The sequence below is a fragment of the Panthera onca genome, chromosome A3 (assembly GCF_046562875.1).
Source record: "Panthera onca isolate mPanOnc1 chromosome A3, mPanOnc1 haplotype 2, whole genome shotgun sequence".
Taxonomy (NCBI): Eukaryota; Metazoa; Chordata; class Mammalia; order Carnivora; family Felidae; genus Panthera; species Panthera onca.
In genome coordinates this window covers 114,902,825-114,925,745 of record NC_138341.1, presented here as the reverse complement: position 1 = coordinate 114,925,745, position 22,921 = coordinate 114,902,825, and the positions used below count along the sequence as shown (strand labels likewise).

The window sequence follows — 22,921 nt, the reverse complement described above, 5'->3', positions numbered from 1 at the left end:
TAAGAAACCAGCACTGACAGGCAAGAGGAGTTCACATTGATGCAATTTGCTCATACTGAGGTCGAATCATCTCAGGCCAATTATTTACCTTTTCATGCTGAGAAGTCAGTAGGCTCCTTGACTCCACGCTTGGTAAAATTTGAAAGGGCTCTCCACTCGACACGTTCTGGAAGGAACAACTTTTTCCTGTTTTCCATCTCCTTGTCTATGCTTCACCCACTTTCAGATTCATCTACTATGCTGCCCGGTAGTGCAGGGTATTTACTCTGCAGAGTGGTCCTCTCCAGAATTTGATTTTCACATCTGCCTGTTATTTAGTCTCTTAGTTTGTACTCACTTTTTTCCAGCACCATCTCTAGAGATTTCATAGTTACATTCTGTATCTGGTACTATTATCTGAAGTTCCTGGGGTCTAAATCAATTGTTTACTCTTCTTGCTGACTCTTGCTCATAGTGGCTCATTTCCTTGGATGTTCAGTAATTTTTTTGGACACTTTATAATTGGTTGCTATATTATGATTTATATTTTTGATATTGTTTTTTTCTCTAGAGGATTTTCATTTTTGCTTCTGTCAGACACCAGGAGATACCTGCAAGCTTAGAATTATCTTAATTCCTCAGCCCAGGAGTGCTTTGGCCTCAGGAGTATGAAAATCTGAACCTCAGCCCCAGGAGAGAGCAGACATGAGGAGTCTTTAGATTCTCATCCTTCAGACGGGCAGAGAGTTCTGCATAGTTCCCTTTGCAGATTTTTCCCTGCTTGCCTTTTCACTGAGGTCAAAGCCAGAGTGACCTGGGTGGACAGATTGGCCCCAGATCTGCTTCTGCATTTTGTAGAGGCTCAAAGCCCTTCAGAGCCTCACACTGCCCCTAGAGGCAATTAACCTCTCAGACTCCACCTTCTTGAAATTTCTCCTGACCCAAGGCAGTACAGGTTTCCTCTTTTGTGTTCAACCACCTCTGTGGTTTTGGTTTGCTGTACTCTTCTAATTTTTTGCCCTGGCTCTTGGGGATTCCCTAGACTTCCTCATCTGTGACCTCAGCAATGCAGCTAAAAGTCCTTTCATTGGAATTTATCCAGCATCTGTTTTTTTTTTTTTTTTAAATGATAACGGCAATTTTTTAGACTATTTCTATAGCCAATAGTTATTTTACTGTACTATCACTGGAGTCCCGAGGGTCTCTTTTTCAGAGCTAAGGCAGGCTGTGGATCGCTGACTTGTCTACCAAATGTGCTTTTGTGCGAGGCTGGCAGTCACAAGGCTGAGATCCTGTTATTGTTCTAGGTGCCGGATTGCAGCGCTGGGCAGCTGCCAAGAGACTGGCAGTTGGCACCATCTGCGTGAAAGATCACGCAGCGAGGCCGCCACCTTGTCTTCTGGGGCCATGGCCACGGCCCGGCCCTTTTCCCTACCCCAAGATCACTCCCTTTGCTTTTTGAGGGCCTGTGAAGCTGCTGGTGTCAAGTCTCTTCGGGCAAGGCCGCTTCGAAGTAGGTCTAGGGCAGAGGCCAGAGATGGGTATTCGGGCTACAGGAGGGAGGATGGGGCCAGGGCCCTGGGAAGTGAGGCCTTGGGTCACTAGCCAGGAAACTGGACTGACAGCCTAAGACTCCATACATACAGGTGTGCACGGGTGTGCCTGCACCTATCTGGGTCACGTCACGGCTGGTTAGACCACCTCAGAGCCGTGGAAAGTATTACAAACGGCCTGCTTGGGGGCACCACAAGCTGGTGGGCTTTCAGGAAAGCAGTCGGAACGTATTCTCCACGGATGCAAGAAATGGTCAGTTTTAGAACTCCCACTTTGGAAAATTATCCTAAAGAAATAAAGCAGGCAGAGGAAGATGTTCACTTCAGTATGTTGGACAGGGAAACCTTGAAGGCGATCCAATTACCTGACAGGAGGAGAAGAGTCCATGAAAGTATAACCCCAATTAAATCAAACAACCACTGAGCAAGTGAGCATGAAGGAAACCGTGAACTCACGTGATTTAACATCGTGTAAGAAGAACAGGAATGAATATTCACAAGTCCTGGTATGTGAAAACTTTCTAAGGAACTACGTGAGAGCTGTTAGAAAAAAGTAGCTCCGAGGCCACTCCCCTATTTTTCACTTTCTGTACCAAAAGCTCACTCCCCAGTGAAGAACCAGGAGTGTCTGTAAGCTGTCGCTGCCCCGGGGCCGGGCCCCTCTGCTGGCCGCCCAGAGGTGTAGCAGCTGGAACCGTCTCCTCAGCAGTACCTCAGGCTTTCACTCCCTGGGGTGCTCTTTAGGCCACCGCGGAACCACTGGAGACCCCCGCCCCACAAAAGGGGGGAGCGTCTGTGGAAGCCTGCGGGAAGGATGTCTTCCGGTGGATATACCACCTGCCCTCCCAGTCCCCTTCCAGCCCGAGTCAGAAAAGGAATATAGCCTTTTTATTGACTACTTTAAGTAGAACAAACTAAATACATATTTAACAGTTTTGGTTCATTTATACAGTACATTAAATAAGTTATGCACAGAGTTAAGTAACAAAAATCGCTATCAGAGTAAAATGACAAAGCACAGAAAAACCAGACTACCGCATCCTGTGGGTGGTTTCACATTCATCATCCCCCTTTAAAATCCACGCTCGGAGGCATACTTTTTTATTTACATTATTGGCTTTCTTTTATGGATGGAGCTTTTGTAGCCTCATCAGGAACTTGGAAAGCCGTGAAAGTAGACCAAAGGCCGCTGAGCCAAATAGCACTTTCAATCATTCACCTATGCTTCTCTCCGCCAACTCCAATGCAGGGACGGGGCTGTCTCCGCCAGCCACCAGCCGCACATGCCCTATTTGGTATAAGCATCGACGAGTGCACACTGGGCAGCTGTGGGCCCGACCGGATGGGGTCTGCAGGGAAGTGCCATTTCTGGGGCTGTGGAGTGGAAGGGGGATGCAAGGTCCACCCTCAGGTCTCCCAACCTTCTCCTGGCTCACGATGGAAAAGGTCACCTGCACCATCATCTTTGGAAATGAGCATGTCAATGCATGTGGGCAAAGAGGCAGGTAGTCAATGTTTTGGTTTCATAAGAACTAGACACTTAGAGAGCCAGAAAGGCCCTATTCATAGCTCGCCCAGCTCCCCCTCCCCAACCCAGACAAGACTCCTCCCGGACACCTGGCCGGCTGGCCCATGCTGGAACAGTCCAGGTCCCTGTGGCTTTTCTTACATTTGGTTCAAACATGCCACCACCCAGTTCTCTGTAAATAGCTTCAAAACAAAACAAAACAAAACAAAACAAAACAAAACAAAAGAACCTAAGTTGGCTTGGTCTACTGACCTGGTTCTGACACCAGTTCTGAAGAAAGCTTCGAAGATGTGTTCTAAATGATTCATTCAATCCACAATCCCTTCTACAGTTTCCAGGACAAATGGCTACCTGGTCATTATTTCGTTCTGAAGAACTCACTACCACACAATTCCAATAGTGTTGCTGAACCTCCAACTCCACTTGCTGAGATAGCTTCTGGAACTATCCAGAATAAGGTCTACACCCTTTCAAGCAGGTGACAGCCCTGGGGATCAATCTGACTTTGGAACAAGGCCATAGAGAGTAAAGTGTAGATTTTCTGTCTAGAAGCTGAAGATGTTCATGTTGACACCAAGAAGTGAGGAGTTCCTGGTGGACTAGCAGGCCCAGATGGGCAAAGGATGTCCACACTGCAGCCAACATGACACCGATCTGTGCTGGGTAGATGCGTCTGGTTTCCAGACTTCGATTCGCTGAGACATGTATGACTCAGCACTGTCCAAGATCCACTCGCTCTGTGACCTCAGGGTCACATGCCTGTGCCTGAGCACATGTGCTAGAGGCCCACCCTGGAGCTGCAGGGACCCTCCAAAGCGGAAGTCCCATTCACGCTCACAATTCCTAGGGTAGGCTGCCTACTCCTGAGCAGGTGGAATTAGCCAACTTCTTCTTGAGTCCATTTTCACCACTGGGCGGAGTCAGACATGGTGCAGGTGGTGGGGACCCAAAGGGCGACTGAGGGTGTGAAGATTCAGCCCTCAATCATCCCTCCGAACATTTAAAGGTGGCTCCCAGTTTGGCCACTCTGGCCTTCCCTGGTTCCTGCAACCACTTCTCGCAAGCAGAGGACAGTGAAGTCCCGTCACTTCTCAGTGTCCCTCAGTGGGCGATGCTGAACACTGGCCTCATCCTCCAGATGTGCTCTGATGGGTGGGCAGGCACATGTCACATTTGCTTTTCATTTCTACGATAATATTGAAGAGCCCGGGACCGCCCCGACACCTCCAGTACCACCACTCCCATCCCCTCTGTCTTTTCTCTCTCTCCCCAAATATTAACTATGAAGATTGGTCCTCTAAGTAGCTTGACTGTATCAAGTTATTTTAAGCCTAACTAGATGAAAGCGGGAAGCCTGAACTTGTACTCCAAACCTGGTGGCTGGGATGGTGAGCAGACACTGGAGACCAAGTAGGGAAGCTGGACTCAGTCACCCTTGCCCCTTCGACCCCCTCCCTGCCCACCCCAAGGCAGTGCCCCTCCTTCTCCCAACCAGACAGCAGAATTTCAGAGGAGGGAGCTGAAGAAAGGGATTCTTTACACCTAAACAGGAAGTCTTGGACAGATGCCCTACCAACCTAGATGTGAAAGTGACCAAAATGAACAGCAAAAGGTCTGAGAACTGAACTACAGTGTGGAATACTACCCAGGTTTTCAGCTTGGCCTCTGGGCAGCGGGTGAGCAAAGCGGTCTAGAACAGCACCACAGTAACTCTGCCAACACAGCTCTCAGTAGAACCACAGCCCACAACAGCCACCTAGGACGGGCACACTAAACTAAAACCATAGCTACAGAAATGGACGGTGGGCCCTGCTTTTGGCTCTTCATTCCAACCAGGAAAAACCTGGGCTACCCTGGCTGATCCTGTGGCCAACTGAAGATTTAAAGAACCTGTCCAGGTGTACATCTTGTCAATGAAAAGGCAGGGACCTGGGGACAGACCCAACGGGTACCACGGGATACTCTCTTGCTCTGATTCACAGGCTCTATGACTTCCTCATGGGATACCCCATGTCTCAAGTAAATGTAGGCAAGTCCTTCCCGGAGTACTAATTTCATTCCTGTTGGTCCTGATCCCCCACCAACAGCTGCAGTTTAAGGAATTCCAGTTTAATGGATAACATTATTCTGTTATTCATTCTCTGGGAATATCTTACTTTACTTTATGCACTGGAAATCCAGGTATTTTAAAGGTGCCTGGTACTGAGTTCCTTTGCAAGATACAGAATCTTTAGGTAAATTAGGGACTTAGAAGTTCTCGCAGTAAGACACCCCTGTATGTGAGGACAATGCTACTATGCTAATCCCTTTTCCTTGATGAGACAGAGCTTTTATTTCCCTCTGGTCAGCGCACAGAAGGTAGCCATCTAAAGCTGGGCTTTCACGGGCCAGGAGCAGGCCCAACCAACTCACCCCAACAGATTCCTTGGGGCAAGAGGGTGCTGGAGGCTTGGAGGGGGAGAGTGGGAGAGTCAGGGTCCTTGTGCTCCCAACAAAACACAAATGGCAGGGAAGAATGTGTGTGGCAGTTCCTGATATTTTAAAAGAGGTATAGGTGATGTCACCTTTGGAGAGCCAGGTAAGAATCTAGAAAACTTCCTGATGATGGCAAGGAAAATTGGTGAGCCTCTCTCAAAATGGTTGTCACATTTCACAGAACTTTTCTTAGCTCAGAGAGGGAAGGTATCAAATAGATACCATAAAGGAAACCGAGACTGAATGTCTGATAATAAACTGACATCATATGTACTATGGATGAGGTTTGAAGAATTCTTTCAGGTCCAGGAAGGCTGCTGAGATGTGAGCAGGCCTTGACTGCTGAGGCAGGTCCTAGCCACAACACATCACATCCTATGGGACAACCATAGCTTAACAGGGGCCAAAGAGAGACCACGAGAAGATCCACACAGTGATCTGGACGTGCGCGGTCTGAGATAAAAGGGACACAGAACAAGACGACTGTGCAAACAGCCAAGCGGTGACAAAAGGTTCTGCATTTCCAATAGATAATCCATTCAATGGTTTGACGATACTAGTTTGGCCAACATGCTCAGAGAGAACAGACTATCCACAGTTGAGTCTTTCTCCCTCAGACCAATCCATGCGCTGGAAACTATTTCTGCATAAGCAAAATCAGGTAAGAGAGAAAAAAATGGGTCCCAAACTAAAGTAGCAAGCCAGGTTGGAAAATCTTGTCCAAAATGATCTGTGATGCTTGGAGGAAGTTTTATTTGTTTTTCATTATTACGGGTGCTTTTAGTGAAATGGTGACTTATTTCCTGTGATTTCTGATACTCTTAACAAGTCTGAACAGCAGGGTCGAAGAGAGGGTCCTGAGTGCTGCTTCTGCCTGCCCATGTCCGGGGGCGGGGGCTAGTCAGTGGCATCTGCTGAGGGTGGAAATGGGGCTAAAGGAGCTGTTCCAGGGCAAGAGGGGCCACCCCCGTCGGAGGGAATCTCCTCCACGGCCTGCTGTCAGCTTCCAGGCCTCTGCCGTAGGAGGACGGTGGAGTAGGCGGCAGTGTGTGGGGCGAGCCCCCTCCAGCCCGGTGGGGCACCTCTGACGGGTCTGCTGCCTGGAGAGGCAGGGAGGGGAGCTGGTGGTCTAGACTGAGAAGGGGACGGCCACGCCAGTTTCAGCTGGAACGGGAACAAACCTGGAAGCCAAGGAAGGAGGAGCGGCTCTGGCTAGCTGCCTGTGTGCAGAGAGAGTGGCATACTAGCTCCCCCAAGGACACAGACAGGAAACTGGGGCCAGTGTCCGGAGGGGCTGTGGAGCAGTGTTGGCTGGCCTTGCACTCTTCCTGCCCCTGCCTCCACTTCACTCCGTGCTGATGACCCAACAGCTAACTGCACTGGTTCAAACAGCCGGGCCCCCTGTGCCATGGTTTGCCATGCTGTGAGGTCATCAGAGGGAAGTGAGTCTGGGGCTCAGAGTCCGTTGGTGTCGATGGCTGTCACAGAGGCAGGTGTTGAGGAGCGTGAGGTGGTGGCCGAGGTCTTGTCCAGAGCCGGGCTCGGCACGCTGCAGTCGGTGGACCTGGCCGAGGAGCCCCTCCCTCCAGGAAGCAGTGGCCGGCTCTGGCTGTGGGGACTTTGGCCGTGCAGGTTCTGGCCACAGAGGCGGTGGTGCCGCTCCCAGTCCTTGTGCTGGCAGAAAGAGCCGCAGTATCGTGCGATGTTGCAGCCGCTGCAGGTCTCGCTGGCCTTGCGGCCACAGTTCCAGCAGTTCTGCAAGACACGGGCACGGGTTAGTTGCTTGGATCTCGCGGGGCAGGCTTATCATCACTTGTCACCTGTGCTACATGGGGAGAGCGCGGCATTTGGAGCTATGTGTACCTATGCTTGTCCCGCCTCTACTGCGGTGTGCTCGTGCGTGGGAAACACACACTCCTCTCTGAATCTCCTTCATCTGTGAGGAAAACCACCTACCACAGGCCGGAGGGACAGCAAGACGAAGGGTGCCAGGGGAGGGCAGGTGGGAGGTCTCACACCGCCCACCAAAGGTACCTACTCATTGTTTTGAGTCCCATTTAATCCTCAGCGACCAAACCAAACTCTGTCCTGGGGTCCCCGATACCACGCATGCAGACGTGTGTTTAGGTAATGTTTCTTCTCTCGCTCCTCCCAACAGAGGAATGACCTTGGGTGTTTCCACCACCAACACCTGATCCTTTCAAGAAAAGTCCCCTGTCAGGGGACCAGGATGGGCGTGTAAGAGTGGGTAGTTGTGCTACTTCCTCTGTGCCTGTTCTCCGTCAGGGATCTGTCGTGTCAGGGGGGGGCTGGGAGTCACGGGACTGCTTCTGGCTCGTTTAGGGGAGTCCTACAACTCCTCAGAACTCAGCGGCCCAGAAGGTTCCTTGCCACTCCTTCCACTTGCCAGAGAAGGGGCAGGTATTGCTGGGGCTTAGCAGAGATGCATGGGGGTAGGGGTGAGGAAGGGAGAACACCAACCAAGAGAGCACTAATTCCGCCAGAAGGGATGAGCCACGCTGAGACCTGGTTAGCGCTATAAAGAGCAGTCGTGAAAGGCGCCGAACAGTTCTTGAACAGACAGCGTTGGGCTTTCCCCAGTCAGCTAAGGCAAAGCAGCGTCATGAAGAAAGCTGACACCAGTGCGACTCCTGGCACCTGCCCCTTGGAACTCTCTCTTCCCTTAGGCTCCCATGAGGACCCCACCAGTGAGCCTGCCCCTGACGCCTTCAGGACCCACCTACAAGAGAAAAATCCTCTGGCACTGGCCAGATGAAACTACCACGAGCAGGCAAGGCTTTGTCAGGTGTCACAAAGGACTTGAGCACCAGCTGGCCGGCACCCCCCTCCCCCTCCACAGGTTCTCCAGAATGGCAGAGGCCGGAGGCCGGGCCTGACCACTCTGTAGTCTCCTCAGGGAAGAAAGACACTATCCCCAGTGAAACCTGACACTTGCTCAAGTATTAAACAACAGACACGTGCGTGGTGCTACCTAGCCCACCTTTTGCACTGTGCAGATGGGACACCGAGAGCCAGCAGGCAGGGACGTGCCTAAGGCTATGAAGTGATCACGTGTCTGTGTCAAGCCTGGAACCTGGACCTCCTGGCTCAGCCAGACTCAATGTACAAGTTTAGTTCTGAAGAGCTTACAAAGGATTGCAGACTCCCTTCAAACACAACTGGCTTGTCAGGAAATATACTCGGGACGGCCCAAACTTGCCCAGCACCAACAACAGAGGACCAGGATAGGTGACCGATGGCTTTCCCAGGTTACAGTTACAGAACCTCAAGCAAACTACAGTTCCGGAGAATTTCATCCTTTTGAGCCTGGTAGGCTGGCCCCAAGTGATGCCGTGGCAGAACATTATCACTTGTGGGGAAGAAATCGGTTATTGCCCACGTGGGGCTGCTGTGGAAACACAGGCCAATGAGTCGGCCCCAGCCGAATGGGAGAGCCTCTACTAGTTCTGTCCAAGCCTGCAAGAGCATCTCAAACCGGGAAAGAATATTTAAAAAAAAAAAAAAAAAAAAAAAAAAAAAAATTAGTGTTTATTTTTGAGTGAGAGACACAATTCAAAGCAGGCTCCAGCTGAGCTGTCAGCACAGAGCCCGATGCGGGATTCAAACTCATGAACGGTGAGATCATGACCTGAGCCGAAATCACTTAACCAACTGAGCCACCCAGGTGCTCCTGAAATGGGGAAAGAGTATTAAACCACTAGTTTATCATCTTGGCTGCCCTTATATATTTAAAATAGATTATTTCTGAATTTATGGGATACAATAAAACAAGGCAACTGGCCCCCACAGAGGCAGGATCAGAGAATGCAAGAACAAGGTGGTTAGTGCCAGAGCAGCTAGAGTAAAAAGGATACTGTAGGTTCCCTTTTCCTGTGGCTTCTCCCCCCTGACAATCATGAGGCTTTTTGCCAAGATATAAGGCAAATCTGTATTATTGTACATGTAGTTGCCCTTCAGGTCGGCACTCCTCAATGCTGGAGGGACACATGTGGCAAACAGTCCTTTGTAGCGAGTGGGGAGAGATTATAAACCTTGTGAGTTACTGGCCAAGTCAGTCAGAAAGGGGACTGCAGAATTTCCTTTGTTAGGCAAAGATCAGTCTATGCCATTATTTCGGGTTCCCCTGCTATCTGGAAGTGGAGCCTTCCTCTGAAACCTTCTGTAAGCTGAAATGGTGGAAAGTGGAAAAGCAATTAGCATTAATTTACATGGAAAAATTTCCAGACCCAAAAAATAACTTCTCTTAGGCTTTTCCTTAGGACACATCTTGCTAATGGATGCACAAAATAGAGATAAAGCACAGATGCTCACAAACCCAGTTCAAAGCTCTCACAGCTGGATGCTGAGGGTGTAGTTCCCAAGGAAGGAGCTTGGCAGGGCCACTCTTGCTGCTCAGGGCGTGTGCTGCTTCTAGAACAGCTCACTGCATAACAAATGCTGAACGCTATTTTTGCTTTTTGCCTTTTCTCATAAAAGTGAAAATCCTCCTCAGACTTCTTTTGGCAAGTGAAAACAGGTACTATCGTACATCTTTTGTAAAAGCAAAGGCGTAACATGAACTTTCAAAAAGCAGGGATACCTGTACTCTAAGTGTGGCCCGGGACCCACCTGTACCAGAATGACCTGGGGCTTATCAAAATCCCTGGGATCCTTCCCAGGCCTTCCTGACCTTATTGCAAACTTGGCCCAAAGGAGAAACGACTACCCATCTTACAGTCAATAGCTAGCTCATTAGGTTTGCAAGGAAATCCAGGCTGAGGACAGAAGGTGTCTTTTGGCAGAGATGAGGACACATCTTACTGCATCCCTGTGCCCGAGAGCAGACTCTTAGGGTCTGGCCTCAGAGGACGCAGCTGTTCTGTAAAAGCAGGAGCTGCCACAGCTTATACCTGTGTTTTTACACCATAACAAAATCCTTTCTGTCTACACAGTGCATTACAATTTAAAAACACTTGCACAGTCACAATTTTGATCTCGTTATATTTTGTAAAAACTATGAGACCAGCAGGCCAGGAGCTACTACAACACTCACTATACAGAGAAGGAAACTGAGTCCTTAAGGTACGGTACACTGCCAGTGTGAGGGGGGAGTGGGACTAGAACTCAGGGCTCTTAACCTCCATTATACCCCACCACTTCTCAGAGAATGAACAAGAATCACAGAGATGCCTGCTGGACTTCAAGTAGAATTTTCTGGATGGGATAAAGGGAATTCAGCCCATCTGGACAGATGCAAAATTAACACACAGCTTAGGTCCTGTTAACACTCCCCTGTTTTGGAAAGTTGCCTGGGATGGATGCTGGTGCATGCCTCACCTGCAGGCCTCTTTGTGCACTGTTGAAAATTACAGGTCCCAACACCCCAATGCTATAAATGGAGAGCTGAGATTTAAACCATGCAGTCTAGATCCAGAATTCATGCTCTTAGCCAAAATGTTACACTTTTTTTGGAGGCAGACACAGTTAAGGGTAAACACAGATATAAAAGCAGGTAAATATGAACAGATAATGATATTGATAATAGACAGCTACAGATACAGAAGTAAATACCACAGAGATATCCCTGCTCAAAAACAATTCTAAAGAAAAAGCTGCCAGGGAGAAAGGCAAGAAGAGGGTTAAAGGAACCATTTTCTTACAGTTCAGTGCACTTGTTAGGGTGCTACAACAAGCAATTTTCCAACATCCTCTGTGACAGCCACGTAATGCCTAGGCACGTTCACCCTTACACAGCCATGCTTGGCACTGCTACGCTGATGGGGATCATTTACGTGGGATGAGGTAATAATGTTTCTCCAGTTTAAAAAATTTTTTTAATGTTTGTTTATTTTTGACAGAGAGAGAGAGAGAGAGAGAGAGAGAGAGAGACAGAGCATGAGCGGGGGAGGGGCAGAGAGAGAGGGAGACACAGAATCCAAAGCAGGCTCCAGGCTCTGACCTGTCAGCACAGAGCCCAACGGGGGGCTTGAACTCACAGACCGCGAGATCATGACCTGAGCTAAAGTCGGATGCTCAACTGACTGAGCCACGCAGGTGCCCCTGTTTCTCTAGTTTAAAAAACAACACAACAACAACAAAACCCCACCCAGTTCTTTATGTCTCAGTTGGTAGATGGATCTGCCTACTTAAAGAAACAGGTTTGTTTCAGGACTTAAAGTTTATCCCAAAGCTGAAAGATGACAGAAATGAAAGTTACAGAACTTTACATTCCAAAGGACTGTTAGGATGTTTGTGTCATATGCTTTTTTCTTTCCAGTTTGTTTACTTTTGTCCTCACTGCAGTACAAGAGTATCCTGTACACAAACATCACTGAGTCCTGGGCTTGGGGTCTTGAAGAGGTGGGCACATCTGCCCAATCTGTCACTTTATCCATAAAAGAACTATCTTCTTTATAAACAGACCAAATGCTAGAGGGCCCCACATCTCCTTACCCCCGCACCCTGGCTTTAGCATTGTGGGATTATGACAGTTAAATCCTCCTAAGCTCCCATTTCCTTTTGGGAAAATCGGAACCCAACAATACCTACCTTACAGGGTCATAGTGAGGATTAAAAAGGCAACATACATGCTTAACTCTGTGTCTCTGGCACGCGGTGAGCCCACTAGTCAATGGTAGTCACCATAATCATGCAATTCCACAAACTCTGTCTTTAGGCTGGTTTTCAAAATTTAAACTGATAAAATGAGCCGATTTGTTTAAGAATATAATAATTAAGACAGAAAGTTCTTCTGGTACTAGATAAAAATTACACTCATCTAGTTCAAGAGCACTGTTGTGTCTTACTGCCTAGCACTTGAGAAAACCGTGAGCTTGGTCACTGCAGCTGCCCCAGCCCCAGTCCCCAGTCCCCAGGGCTAGCAGAACTCTGACCTCTGTTGACTCTTCTTGCTCATTTATGACGAGGAAGGCGTCCTCTGCGGCCTGCCGTTTGACGTCCGCTATGGTTTGCTCCATCCGAGCTCTCTCTGTTGCAATCACTTCAAAGGCTTTTTGCTCTGCCTCAGCAACGGCTTTCTGTACTTCTGACATGGCCTGAATTTTCACCTTATTCACAGCTTCTTCTAGAAGAAAGTGACAGTAAAATTAACTGGCCAAGAAATCTTTCCCCTCCCACTCCCTATCGCTTGCAAGAAGAGACAGAGCTGAAACGAGAGGACTTTTCCAAAATTACAGAGGGTGTAACATACGACATACTCTTTCACTTTTATTCTTATACTCACTTGCCTGTTCGTGTATTCATTTGTTGGGTGTGTAGATGGAAGTAGGCACTGTGCCATGGGTTGGGGATACCTAGAGGACTAAGATGGACTCTATATTCTCCTAACTGTGATCAAGCAGAAAAGTGGTCAGCTCTACAAGTGGCAGGGGAGGATCAAGAAAACGTGTCCTGGTTGAGACGGTAAGTGGAAATGAATTTTTGGACAAGTCTCACATCCTATGCTAAGGACTTTGGCCCTTTTTCTAAAGAAAACTTGAACTCCTGAAGGGTTCTATGCAAAGAGAAAAGACTGGAGGCAGAGACAGCCTGGGAGAGGCTGGGGCAGTAGACATTCAGCTGACAGAAGAGACTGAATTTAGGCGGGAGCAAGTGGCACAGAGGAAGGGATGGGGCAGAATGAGGCAGGTGGCAGCTATGGGTCTGGAGGTGAAGTTGAAGATGGAGAACGCTAGTGCTATGAAAGGCAACGGAGAGTAAGCAAAATGCCAGGTGGAGGCTAGTGAGAAGACTGAAGTGCTCTGGGACGTCCAGACACAAATGTCCAGGAGGCAGTTAGGGTCAGAAGACTGAACTTGGCAGAGAAGCGCAGGCTGAAGATACAGATTTGGGCACCCCAGGAGCCTGGGTTTCAAAGCCCGGTCCAGTCACCATCGCCTCACTTGGTTCCTGATCACTTCTTCCCATCACTGCCATCCTGCTTGGTCTCCACAGAACGGACACTCCAAATGGCATACTCTTCGCGTTGAGCCTCATCTCTAAGTTCCCCAAGTGAATGACCTCCTTCCCGAGTCCACACAACTGGAAAACCCAGAAGCCTAAGGAAACTCCTTTACTGCTTGGTTCTTTCACATGGCCTAGGCTCAAAGAATCAAAGAATGTTCTAGGCTGCCATCCTAGACTTCGATCTTATCACTCTAGCCTTAAGAAAAAACCTGGGACGCCTGGGTGAATCAGTAGGTTAAGTGTCTTACTTCGGCTCAGGTCATGATCTCACGGTCTGTGAGTTTGAGCCCTGTGTTGGGCTCTGTGCTGACAGCTCAGAGCCTGGAACCTGCTTTGGTTTCTGTGTCTCCCTCTCCTTTTCGCTCTCTGCCCCTCCCCCACTTGTGCGTGCTTTCCCTCTTTTTCTCTCTCTGTCTCAAAATAAAGAAATGTTAAAAAAATAAAATAAAATAAAAAGACATTTTTACTGCAAAGGACAAGGGACAATGCTGAACTGACTTGACACTGACCTCTGTGCTTCCTTTACTCCTGGTATCCAGACAGGTCCACTGTGGCCCACCACAGTTACCCATCATAAGCCTCTTCTTAGTTACCAGATATAGGTGTCTTAAGCCAACATAATAATGTCCTGAAGTACCTTTTTTCCTTTCAGGTTAAGGACAATCAATAAGAGTCAGAGTTTGAATAACTACCTTGCTAAAGTCATCTAAGGTCACAGATGACACTATAGCAGAAGAAGAACTCAAATCTAGCTGATTCAACACCAAATTTTGGCTCTTAACCATAGTTAACCCAACGTTATCTCGCAGTCAGGAAATCACTAGTTATCGAGATCTTGTACATGGTAATCTTTCTACCTTAACAACTACTCTCTTCATTTCCCATAATTCTATCCTACTTCTTGATGATATACATTTCCCTATTTCCAACTGCAAAGATTTTCCAAGTTCCTATGTAGTTTTGCAAATTATTTTTAATGGCAAAATAAATTTTGATAACATGCTTTTGAAAGGAAGAATTCAAAAGCATGAAACAGGAATGATTTTAAGAATTTGCATGCACTGGGGTGCTTGGCTCAGGCAGTAGAGCATGCAACTCTTGATCTCAGAGTTGTGAATTCAAGCCCCATACTTACAAATAAAATCTTTAAAGTGCAAGCAAGGGAGAGGGGCAGAGGAAAAGAGAATCTCAGGCAGGTTCCACATTCAGCATGGAGCCTGATGTGGAGGGGTTGATTCCATGACACCCTGGGATCACGACCTGAGCCAAAATCAAGAGCCGAACACTCAACCGACCTTGCCACCCAGGTGCCCCCATCTTGTACCTTCCTGATTGCCAGTAAGAACAAAAATCTATAGTATGTCTATTCTTATTTTCCACAATTTGTTCCTATCTTTTGTCTGTTTGTTTATTACGGTCTTGATGCTTCTAGAAGAGTCTTGTGAAGGTCAGGTATTAACTTTTGTAGAAGTAAATTTTATCTGGGGCACCTGGATGGCTTAGTAGGTTAAGCGTCTGACATTGGCTCAGTTCGTGATCTTGCATTTTGTGGGTTTGTGCACTGCGTCAGGCTCTGGGCTGAGAGGTCAGAGCCTGGAGACTGCTTCAGATTCTGTGTCTCCCTCTCTCTCTCTCTCTCAAAAATAAATAAACATAAAAAGAAAATCCTCAATTAAAAAAATGGTACTGGAAAAGGGAGGCTAGAAGGAAAAGGCGGCTCGGGGCACCTGGGTGGCTCAGTTCAGCATCCGACTCTTGCTTTTGGCTCAAGTAATGATCCTAGGGTTGTGGGATCGAGCCCCACGTTGGGCTCCACACTGAGCATGGAGCTTAAGATTCTCTCTCCCCCTCTCTGCCCCTTCTACACTCACATTAATTAACTAATTAATTAATTTAAAAAAAAGGAGAAGGCTCATATCTGGACAAGGGCAGGATTAGGGACATGGTGTTAACCGCCCCATCTTATCACAATAGGCAGACCTACCCTCCTTTAGTCTTCTAGAAAATAAGGCCCACCAAGAACAGTCTTGACAAAGTTAGGGACAATGGAGGTGAAAGGAAAAGCAGGGGGCTGTTCCAAGACCAGAATGAACGAAATGTGGTAGTGCGTGGACACAGTGTGTGTAGATTTGAGTGAATGAAAACAGGCAGAAATGAACTGAGCTATATGTTCAGAAATAAGGCATATAAACAGGGAAGGAAAAGTTGGTTACTTAATGCCTCAGGGTGGTGCAGAAGGGTGTGCAAAGGACTTGGACAGACTGTAGGGAGTCATTCCAAATTCTTGACCTGCAAAGTGACGTGAGAGGCAGTCCAGATGTATGGGAAAGCTGGGGAAGGAGAGGCGGGAGCCCCCAAATTTGTGCTCCATGCTCGCACAAATTAGTGCGTATATGTGATCTAGAACCAGACAGACACGTACCAGTTTTTTTCCAAAACTCCACAGGTACATATCCTGTTCCTGGCCTACTGTTGAATTCTCGCTGAGAATCTACAGAAGAGATAAATAGCACAGGGTTAGAAGCTGTCTATAACCAACATGTTTTATTTTTATGAAAATTTTTAATGAAAAATAGCGCCTCTCACTCACCACATAGATTCGAAGATACATGTTCACTTAGTGCAAAAATTATTCTGATAAGGGATAAAATCAGATAGTAAAGTATACTTAATATTTAGTTGTAAAACACATACATGCATGCACGTGTGTGCGTGCCTCAAATAGTTAACAGTATTCCAATTCAAAGGAGTAAGATTAAAAGTGATTTTCACTTCCTTCTCTTATCTATGTTATCTTTTCCCTATGAACATGTATGTATTTTTATGATACTCCCTAAAAAATAACTACAGATACTTATGCATATGTATGTGTGCATATCATATCCAGTTTAACTTCCCATCATGCACAGTTCTCTCTCAGCGGCTCTGTAGATATGTCAGAGAATATGGCTTTTGTTTCTTGGCAACTCTGAATTTTTACATGTGACTTAAGGCAGTTTCCTTCAAAGTTTCTTAAAATGCTTACAAACAAATAAAAAGCAAGTAGTAAAGAAAATATTCTGATCTGGAACAGTGCATTTCAAATGTAGCCCAAGGAGGCGACCTACAGGGTTGCTGTGAAGGACGTAAGGGTGGAGGGTGACTTATATATATGTATATATATTTTTTTATTGTGATTTTTAAGATATCGTGTTTTATAAGAAGTGGTTCCACTGAGTTAAAAAAATTTTTTTAAGCAGTCAATCGCAGAAGACTTCTCCATTTCCGTATGTTTTACTGAGGCTAATATACAATTTTATGCTCTGAATACGCACCAAACCATGATGCAAAGAGGAATCAGGGGACCAGTCAGTTGACAGGGGAGGGTAGCCCGGCATGAAATGTTTGCCAAAGGAGCTTTCTAAAACGGTTAGTCCTCATGGGAATGTCTAGGAACTGGCTGTGAGGCAGGAAACTCCCTGGGGTAGGGAAAGGATCTCTCCCATTCCAGGGGCTATCAGCACAAAGAACCTACATCTATATCTCCTACAGAGATAGGAGGGGATAGGGAGGCTTTTTCTAAATCGCGTAAAATACAAATAAAATTACCATTTTCAATATAATTCAGAGACATCCAGTACAATCTTTTAAGTTTATTTATTTTGAGAGAGGGAGAGAGCACAAGAGCGCACACTGGGAGAGGGGGAGAGACAGAATCTCAAGCAGGCTCTAGTGCTGTCAGCACATAGCCCGATTTGGGGCTCAATCCCACCAACCACGAGATCATGACCTGAGCTGAAACCAAGAGTCAACGCTTAACCAACTGAGCCACCCGGGTGCCCCGTAGTATGTTCACAATGTTGTGCAACCATCCTCACTATCTAGTTTCAGAACATTTCTATCACCACAAGAAGCAATCCCATAAGTTTAAAATATTGATAGGACTAATACTTTTTTGTGACACTGAGGTCTCTAGAAGAGCTACCAGCACTGTCAATAAAATACAAATGGAAGGGCTCTCTTCAACACAGGTGAGGTGCCTGTTTCATGCAGCCATTTGTCACATACCTAGAAACTCAAGGATGAGATTCATGAAATAAATACAGGGAAAAATCTAGGATCAGAAGAATCAAAGTGGCACAAGCTAGAGAAGGCAGTGGATCATTTTCAACAGAATCTTCAATAAGGAAAATCAGTGAGAAAAAAGGTCTGAGTATATAGACAAGCTGCCGTTGGTATTAAATAACAGAAGAAACACTTGTTCACTTGTGGGGCTATGGGGGAAGTCTTGACCAACCAAAAGAAAAGCCACTTCACTTCAGTTAGCAATATGCCTTGGTCATATCCTTTATATCTGCCTGGTCCCAGCATTTTATTTCTCTAACAGATGAAAAAGGTGAGATGCACTTGATCCTAAAGGAACTTCTCAGCTTACTCAGGACATAGCTGGAAACTAGGGACATTTTCATGACATTTCCAGAAGCCAGAGTAACTGTTTTTATATCTCTAACCCAGAAAGGAACAGAAATCAGTATTTTCAGCTGGTTCGCTAAAAAAACTAGAGTGTCAGAGGCACCTGGGTACCTCAGTCGCTTAAGTGTCTGACCCTTGATTTCAGCTCAGGTTATGACCTCACAGTTGGTGAGTCTGAGCCCCATGTTGGGCTCCATGCTGACAGCATGGAGCCTGCTTGAGATTCTTTCTCTATCCCTCCCCTACTCATGCTCTTTTTCTCTCTTTCTCTCAAAAAAAAATAAATATGGGGGCGCCTGGGTGGCTCACTCCGTTAAGTGTCCGACTTCAGCCCAGGTCATGATCTCGCGGTCTGTGAGTTCGAGCCCTGCATTGGGTTCTGTGCTGACAGCTCAGAGCCTGGAGACTGCTTTGAATTCTGTCTCCCTCTCTCTCTGACCCTCCCCTGCTCACACTCTGTCTCTCTCAGAAATAAATAAACATTAAAAATTAAGAAAATAATAACAAAACAAACATAAAAAATAAAAACCACTATACTCTCAAAGGCTATTGTAATCGAAGGCCAGACAGATAATGCAAGTAAATTGGGTCAGAAATGGGCAACTAATGGTATTGTGGTCATGTAGGAGAATGCTCTAGTTCTAAATTTTTTTTTCTTAATGTTTATTTATTTTTGAGAGAGACAGAGACAGAATGTGACTGGGTTAGGGGGAGAGAGGGAGGGAGACACAGAATCTGAAGCAGGCTCCAGGCTCCGAGCTGTCATCACAGAGCCCAACGTGCGGCTTGAATTCATGAGCTGTGAGATCGTGACCTGAGCTGAAGTCGTACACTCAACCAAATGAGCCACCCAGGTGCCCCCAGAATGCTCTAGTTCTTAGAAGAAGTAGAACAAAACATTTAAGGCTAGTGTCATGAATATTTGGGGGAGATTGTACCTATCTACCAATCTATAATGGGGTAAAGCAAGTATGGCCAATGTGGAAAATGGCTTAGGTATAGGACATATATATGAGTGCTCACTTTTAACATTTTTGTGTTTGGGTAACTTCAAAATAAAAAACTGGGAAAAATGTTCTTTTAAGTATATGCATAGAAAATTCTGTATGAACAAACTAATTTGTTAATAAGTGAGCTTATGGGAGCAGGAGAGAAAAACTGGGTGGCGGCAGGATTTTCACAATTTATATGTTCCTGTATTGCTTGACTTTTATACAATGCAATCCATTAAAAAAAATTCATTTTAGATAATAAACAAAATATCCAAGAAAATGAAGTGGATCCAGCATTACCAGATATCAAAACACAACCTAATGCCATACTAATTAAAAGTTTGATATTATATTGGGAAGTGGCATAACATAATGGCTAAGAGTGTGTGCCAGTTCTGGAATGCCAAACTTACAATCCTGACTTAACTATAATATGACCATTTTGGCCAACTTTTTAATTTATTTAAGCCTCAGTTTTGTCATCTGTAAAAGAATATAATAGTTCCTATATCTCAACAGGTAGTTTTGAAAATACACGTGACAGGTTTAGCATGGCTAGAACACAGTATAGAGCCCAGATAAACTATAACTGATAAGTGATATAGTCAGAAAGATTAATGAAGGGGATGCTGAGGTGGCTCAGTCGGTTAAGTGTCTGACTCTTGATTTTGGCTCAGGTCATGATCTCACAATTTGAGTTTGAGCCCCTCGTCGGGCTCTGTGCTTACACTGCAGAGCGTGTTTGGGATTCTCTCTATCCACCTCTCGCCCTCTTGTACACACGGCTCTCTCTCTCTCAAATAAATTTTAAGAGAAAGATTAATGAAGAAAACAGACTGAAGTATTTAACAAAATGTAGCGTCAGATAATTACGTCATTTCAATATTTAAAGGATAGGCATCAGTTAATTGATAGGAAAACTTAAACAATTTGGGAAATTTTAAGTGAGCTAATTCCAAACACACAAACGTGCATATAACATAGATGAAATTTGTTGTACCTTGGATAGGGATCAAGGTCAAGTAACAAACTATAAAGGGAAATGATGAATTTGATTCCATAAATATTAGCTATCCCATCGATCAAAACAAACCAAGATGGGGTGGGGGAGAAAACAAAAACAAAACCAAGATCAAATACAAGGATGCCTATATTCACAACCCATTAATTTTATAGCTGAGAATATATCCTACGAGAGAAATGCAAGATGTTTGAAAACGCTTACATATGAAAAATTGTAAATATTGGATTACACACTGAAAAACAAAAATAAAACAAGGAAACAATATGTAATGTTTAACAACAGAAACGGCATAAGGAAATTATGAGGTATATTCATGTTAGAATACTGTATAGTCATTAAAATTATGTTTATAAAATCTTTAATGAAGTGAGAACATGCTTAATATGAACTTATGTTTTCAAGGAAATAATACAAAGTTGTAACAGGATTCTCAGATACATTTCAAAATTCTTCAGTGTGGGATGATGAGCCAATAAATTCTTCATAAATTCCTGTATTTTCCACAATGAGCCATGTAGTTTCAACTAAAAAATGATACTTACTCTGAAAGACTGTTCTGGGAATTAAATGGTAACATACATAAAGGAATGGTTCCCAATTCTGGGAGCCCTGGTCCCACTTTAGTCCAATTAAATCAGAATCTTGAGGTGGGGCCAGGGCATCAGGAATTTTTTCCAAAAGTCCCCAGGTGGGATCTAATGGGCACTGAGGGTTAACCATTAAAGAAAAGTGCCTGACTTAGAAGCTGGTGCTCATGGTTAAGGTTTTCCAAACCACAGCAGGAGCACTACCTCTCTGTCAGTCAGATACATTTTCTGTTGTACAAAGGTGAAGTGTCTTTATTTAGCTGATTCTTCCAGTATTGCTACATCCTGATTTTTCAGTTGTGGGCATTACAGATTGACCAGACATTTCACTCTCTTTTAACCCCCACCGCCACTCCATCACAATTCCTTCCTCTTCTATTCCCTGCAACAGAGATCTACTCAAATTCTGTTATACCGGTAGTCAACATTTACAATACTTAATGTAAATACTAATCACAGCTGGCTCATGTGGTTCAGGTTCTATGAATCTTTATATCTTCCTGAACAAGTTTTTATTTTTTTACGAGTTAATAATTGAGGGGCGCCTGGGTGGCTCAGTCAGTTGAGCATCTGACTTCGGCGCAGTTCATGATCTCGTGGTTTGTGGGTTTGAGCCCTGCATCAGGCTCTGTGCTGAGAGCTTGGAGCCCGGAGCCTGCTTCAGATTCTGTATCTCCCTGTCTCTCTCTGCCCCTCTCCTGCTCATGCTCCAACTCTCTCTCAAAAATAAATAAACATTTAAAAAAAAAGGTAATAATTGCCTTATTTAGTCATATGCTAAGTTTCCCATGTAATTCTTTCTAATTCAATCTCACCTTCTCTTTCTATTGTGTAGACATTTTATAAATTTCATTTTCTAGAAGAAATCTCCAGCAAACTTTTGGCTGATTCCAGCCTAAACTGCTTTCTAGGCTTGCTGTACCCTGTTGCTCGGGACTACCCTGTTGCTCACTAGCCTAGGGATTGCCTTCTGTTCTCCTTCTCAGGTCGATCTAGTGTAATCACCCATGTCTTCCACTTTCTGGTTTACTTCCCTGTGTTAGGGCATAGCCTGCTCAACTGTGGTAGACACCATGATAAAGGGTAGATAGGAGGTGCATCTTTTGAAAAATTGTAGGTTGTTACACATTTAACTGTTTTGGTCTAGCACAGAAGTCTAAGTTAAAATAACTTCAGAGTCATCTTCGAACATTCTATGATAATAACTGATGCTTGTTTTTTCCAGTGTTGTTTACTTGGCAGACTGGTTCAAGCCGGAGTACTGCCTTTCAGTTCTAGATAATTTTTTTGAATTATTTCAGTAACTACTTTATCTTCACTTTCTTTTTTTTTTTTTTCACTTTCTGTTCACAATTTCTGGAACTCATCTGATTTGGATTAGATGACTAACAAGTTCATAAAAATATTAATGCATGATTTGGTGAAAAATGATAAAGTGAATACTATAAACCTACAGGTCAAGAAAGACAATTCCAGCAACCCCAAATCCCTAAGAGGTGAGTAGTGGTAAACCACAGTCCTTTTTAAATGATACTAGCCAGACCTACAATCCTGTCCTCAGAAGAGCCAGTGGTAGAGATGATGAGCGCTCACTCTATACTCCCCATCACCTACAGCCTCCACCTCACCCCCCCAGAGAAAACCATTCTCTTGAACTCTGTGATAATGATTTTCTGATTTTTCCCTATGCTTTTCCTAACTATTTATGCATCCTTAAACAAGATACCAAAATGCATCCCTTATCATCTGAACCAAATCTATCTCTGAATATACTGTGAATCACCAATGTTCAGATAGAGGGAACCTATATTATTTTCAATGGGAAAAGTAATAATGCTATCCAGTCTCCAATCAATTTCTCTCCAAATCACCAAAACACTTAAATCCTAAGCAAATAATCCATCAGGGATTTCTACAACACCCTAAGCATTTAAAACACGAATTATTAAAACAAACAAAAAACTCAAAACAAACCCACAAACCACAAATTGTCTAATTATTTAAAAGTCATAGGTATGTCTGTATAATATGCCCAAGAGTACTGCCCAGTGTGGAACAGTGTTGCTCTAAATGCTAGTCTATAAACCTTTATGGTCCATAAAGAGATACGCATAAGCACCATGTCTCTAAGCACCCTGCGTAACGTAGAGGACTTCTCTTAAAGTCAGCAACCATGCCCAGCATGCGCTGTGGCAAGCTCCTGAGGTCATCATGGTCCAGTAACAATTCATTTTTGGAATGGTTTTGGTCCACATTTTGAATAGCAGGATTATTCAGGATATGAATTATGCTTTCTCTCTACGCTGCAACAAATGTGCTATGAGAGAAATAAACAGTGAAATAAAAATATGAAATATGTATACTTT

General features: G+C 45.1%; 1 protein-coding gene across 4 annotated transcripts in view; it reads right to left on the bottom strand.

Moving 5' to 3' along the window:
- Positions 1-2,405: 2,405 nt before the first annotated feature.
- Positions 2,406-22,921, bottom strand: part of CBFA2T2 (CBFA2/RUNX1 partner transcriptional co-repressor 2) — a 140,939-nt gene continuing 120,423 nt past the window's right edge. For 2 of the 4 annotated variants that reach the window (XM_060615766.3, XM_060615753.3), the window contains 3 exons: positions 15,923-15,991; positions 12,429-12,619; positions 2,406-7,290 (listed from right to left, as the gene is read on the bottom strand). In XM_060615766.3, the coding sequence (XP_060471749.1) occupies positions 6,991-7,290; positions 12,429-12,619; positions 15,923-15,991 (560 nt within the window). In that variant the 3' untranslated portion in view covers positions 2,406-6,990. The remainder of the gene's footprint in view (positions 7,291-12,428; positions 12,620-15,922; positions 15,992-22,921) is intronic. The other 2 variants (XM_060615761.3, XM_060615776.3) reach the window with 2 other exon arrangements.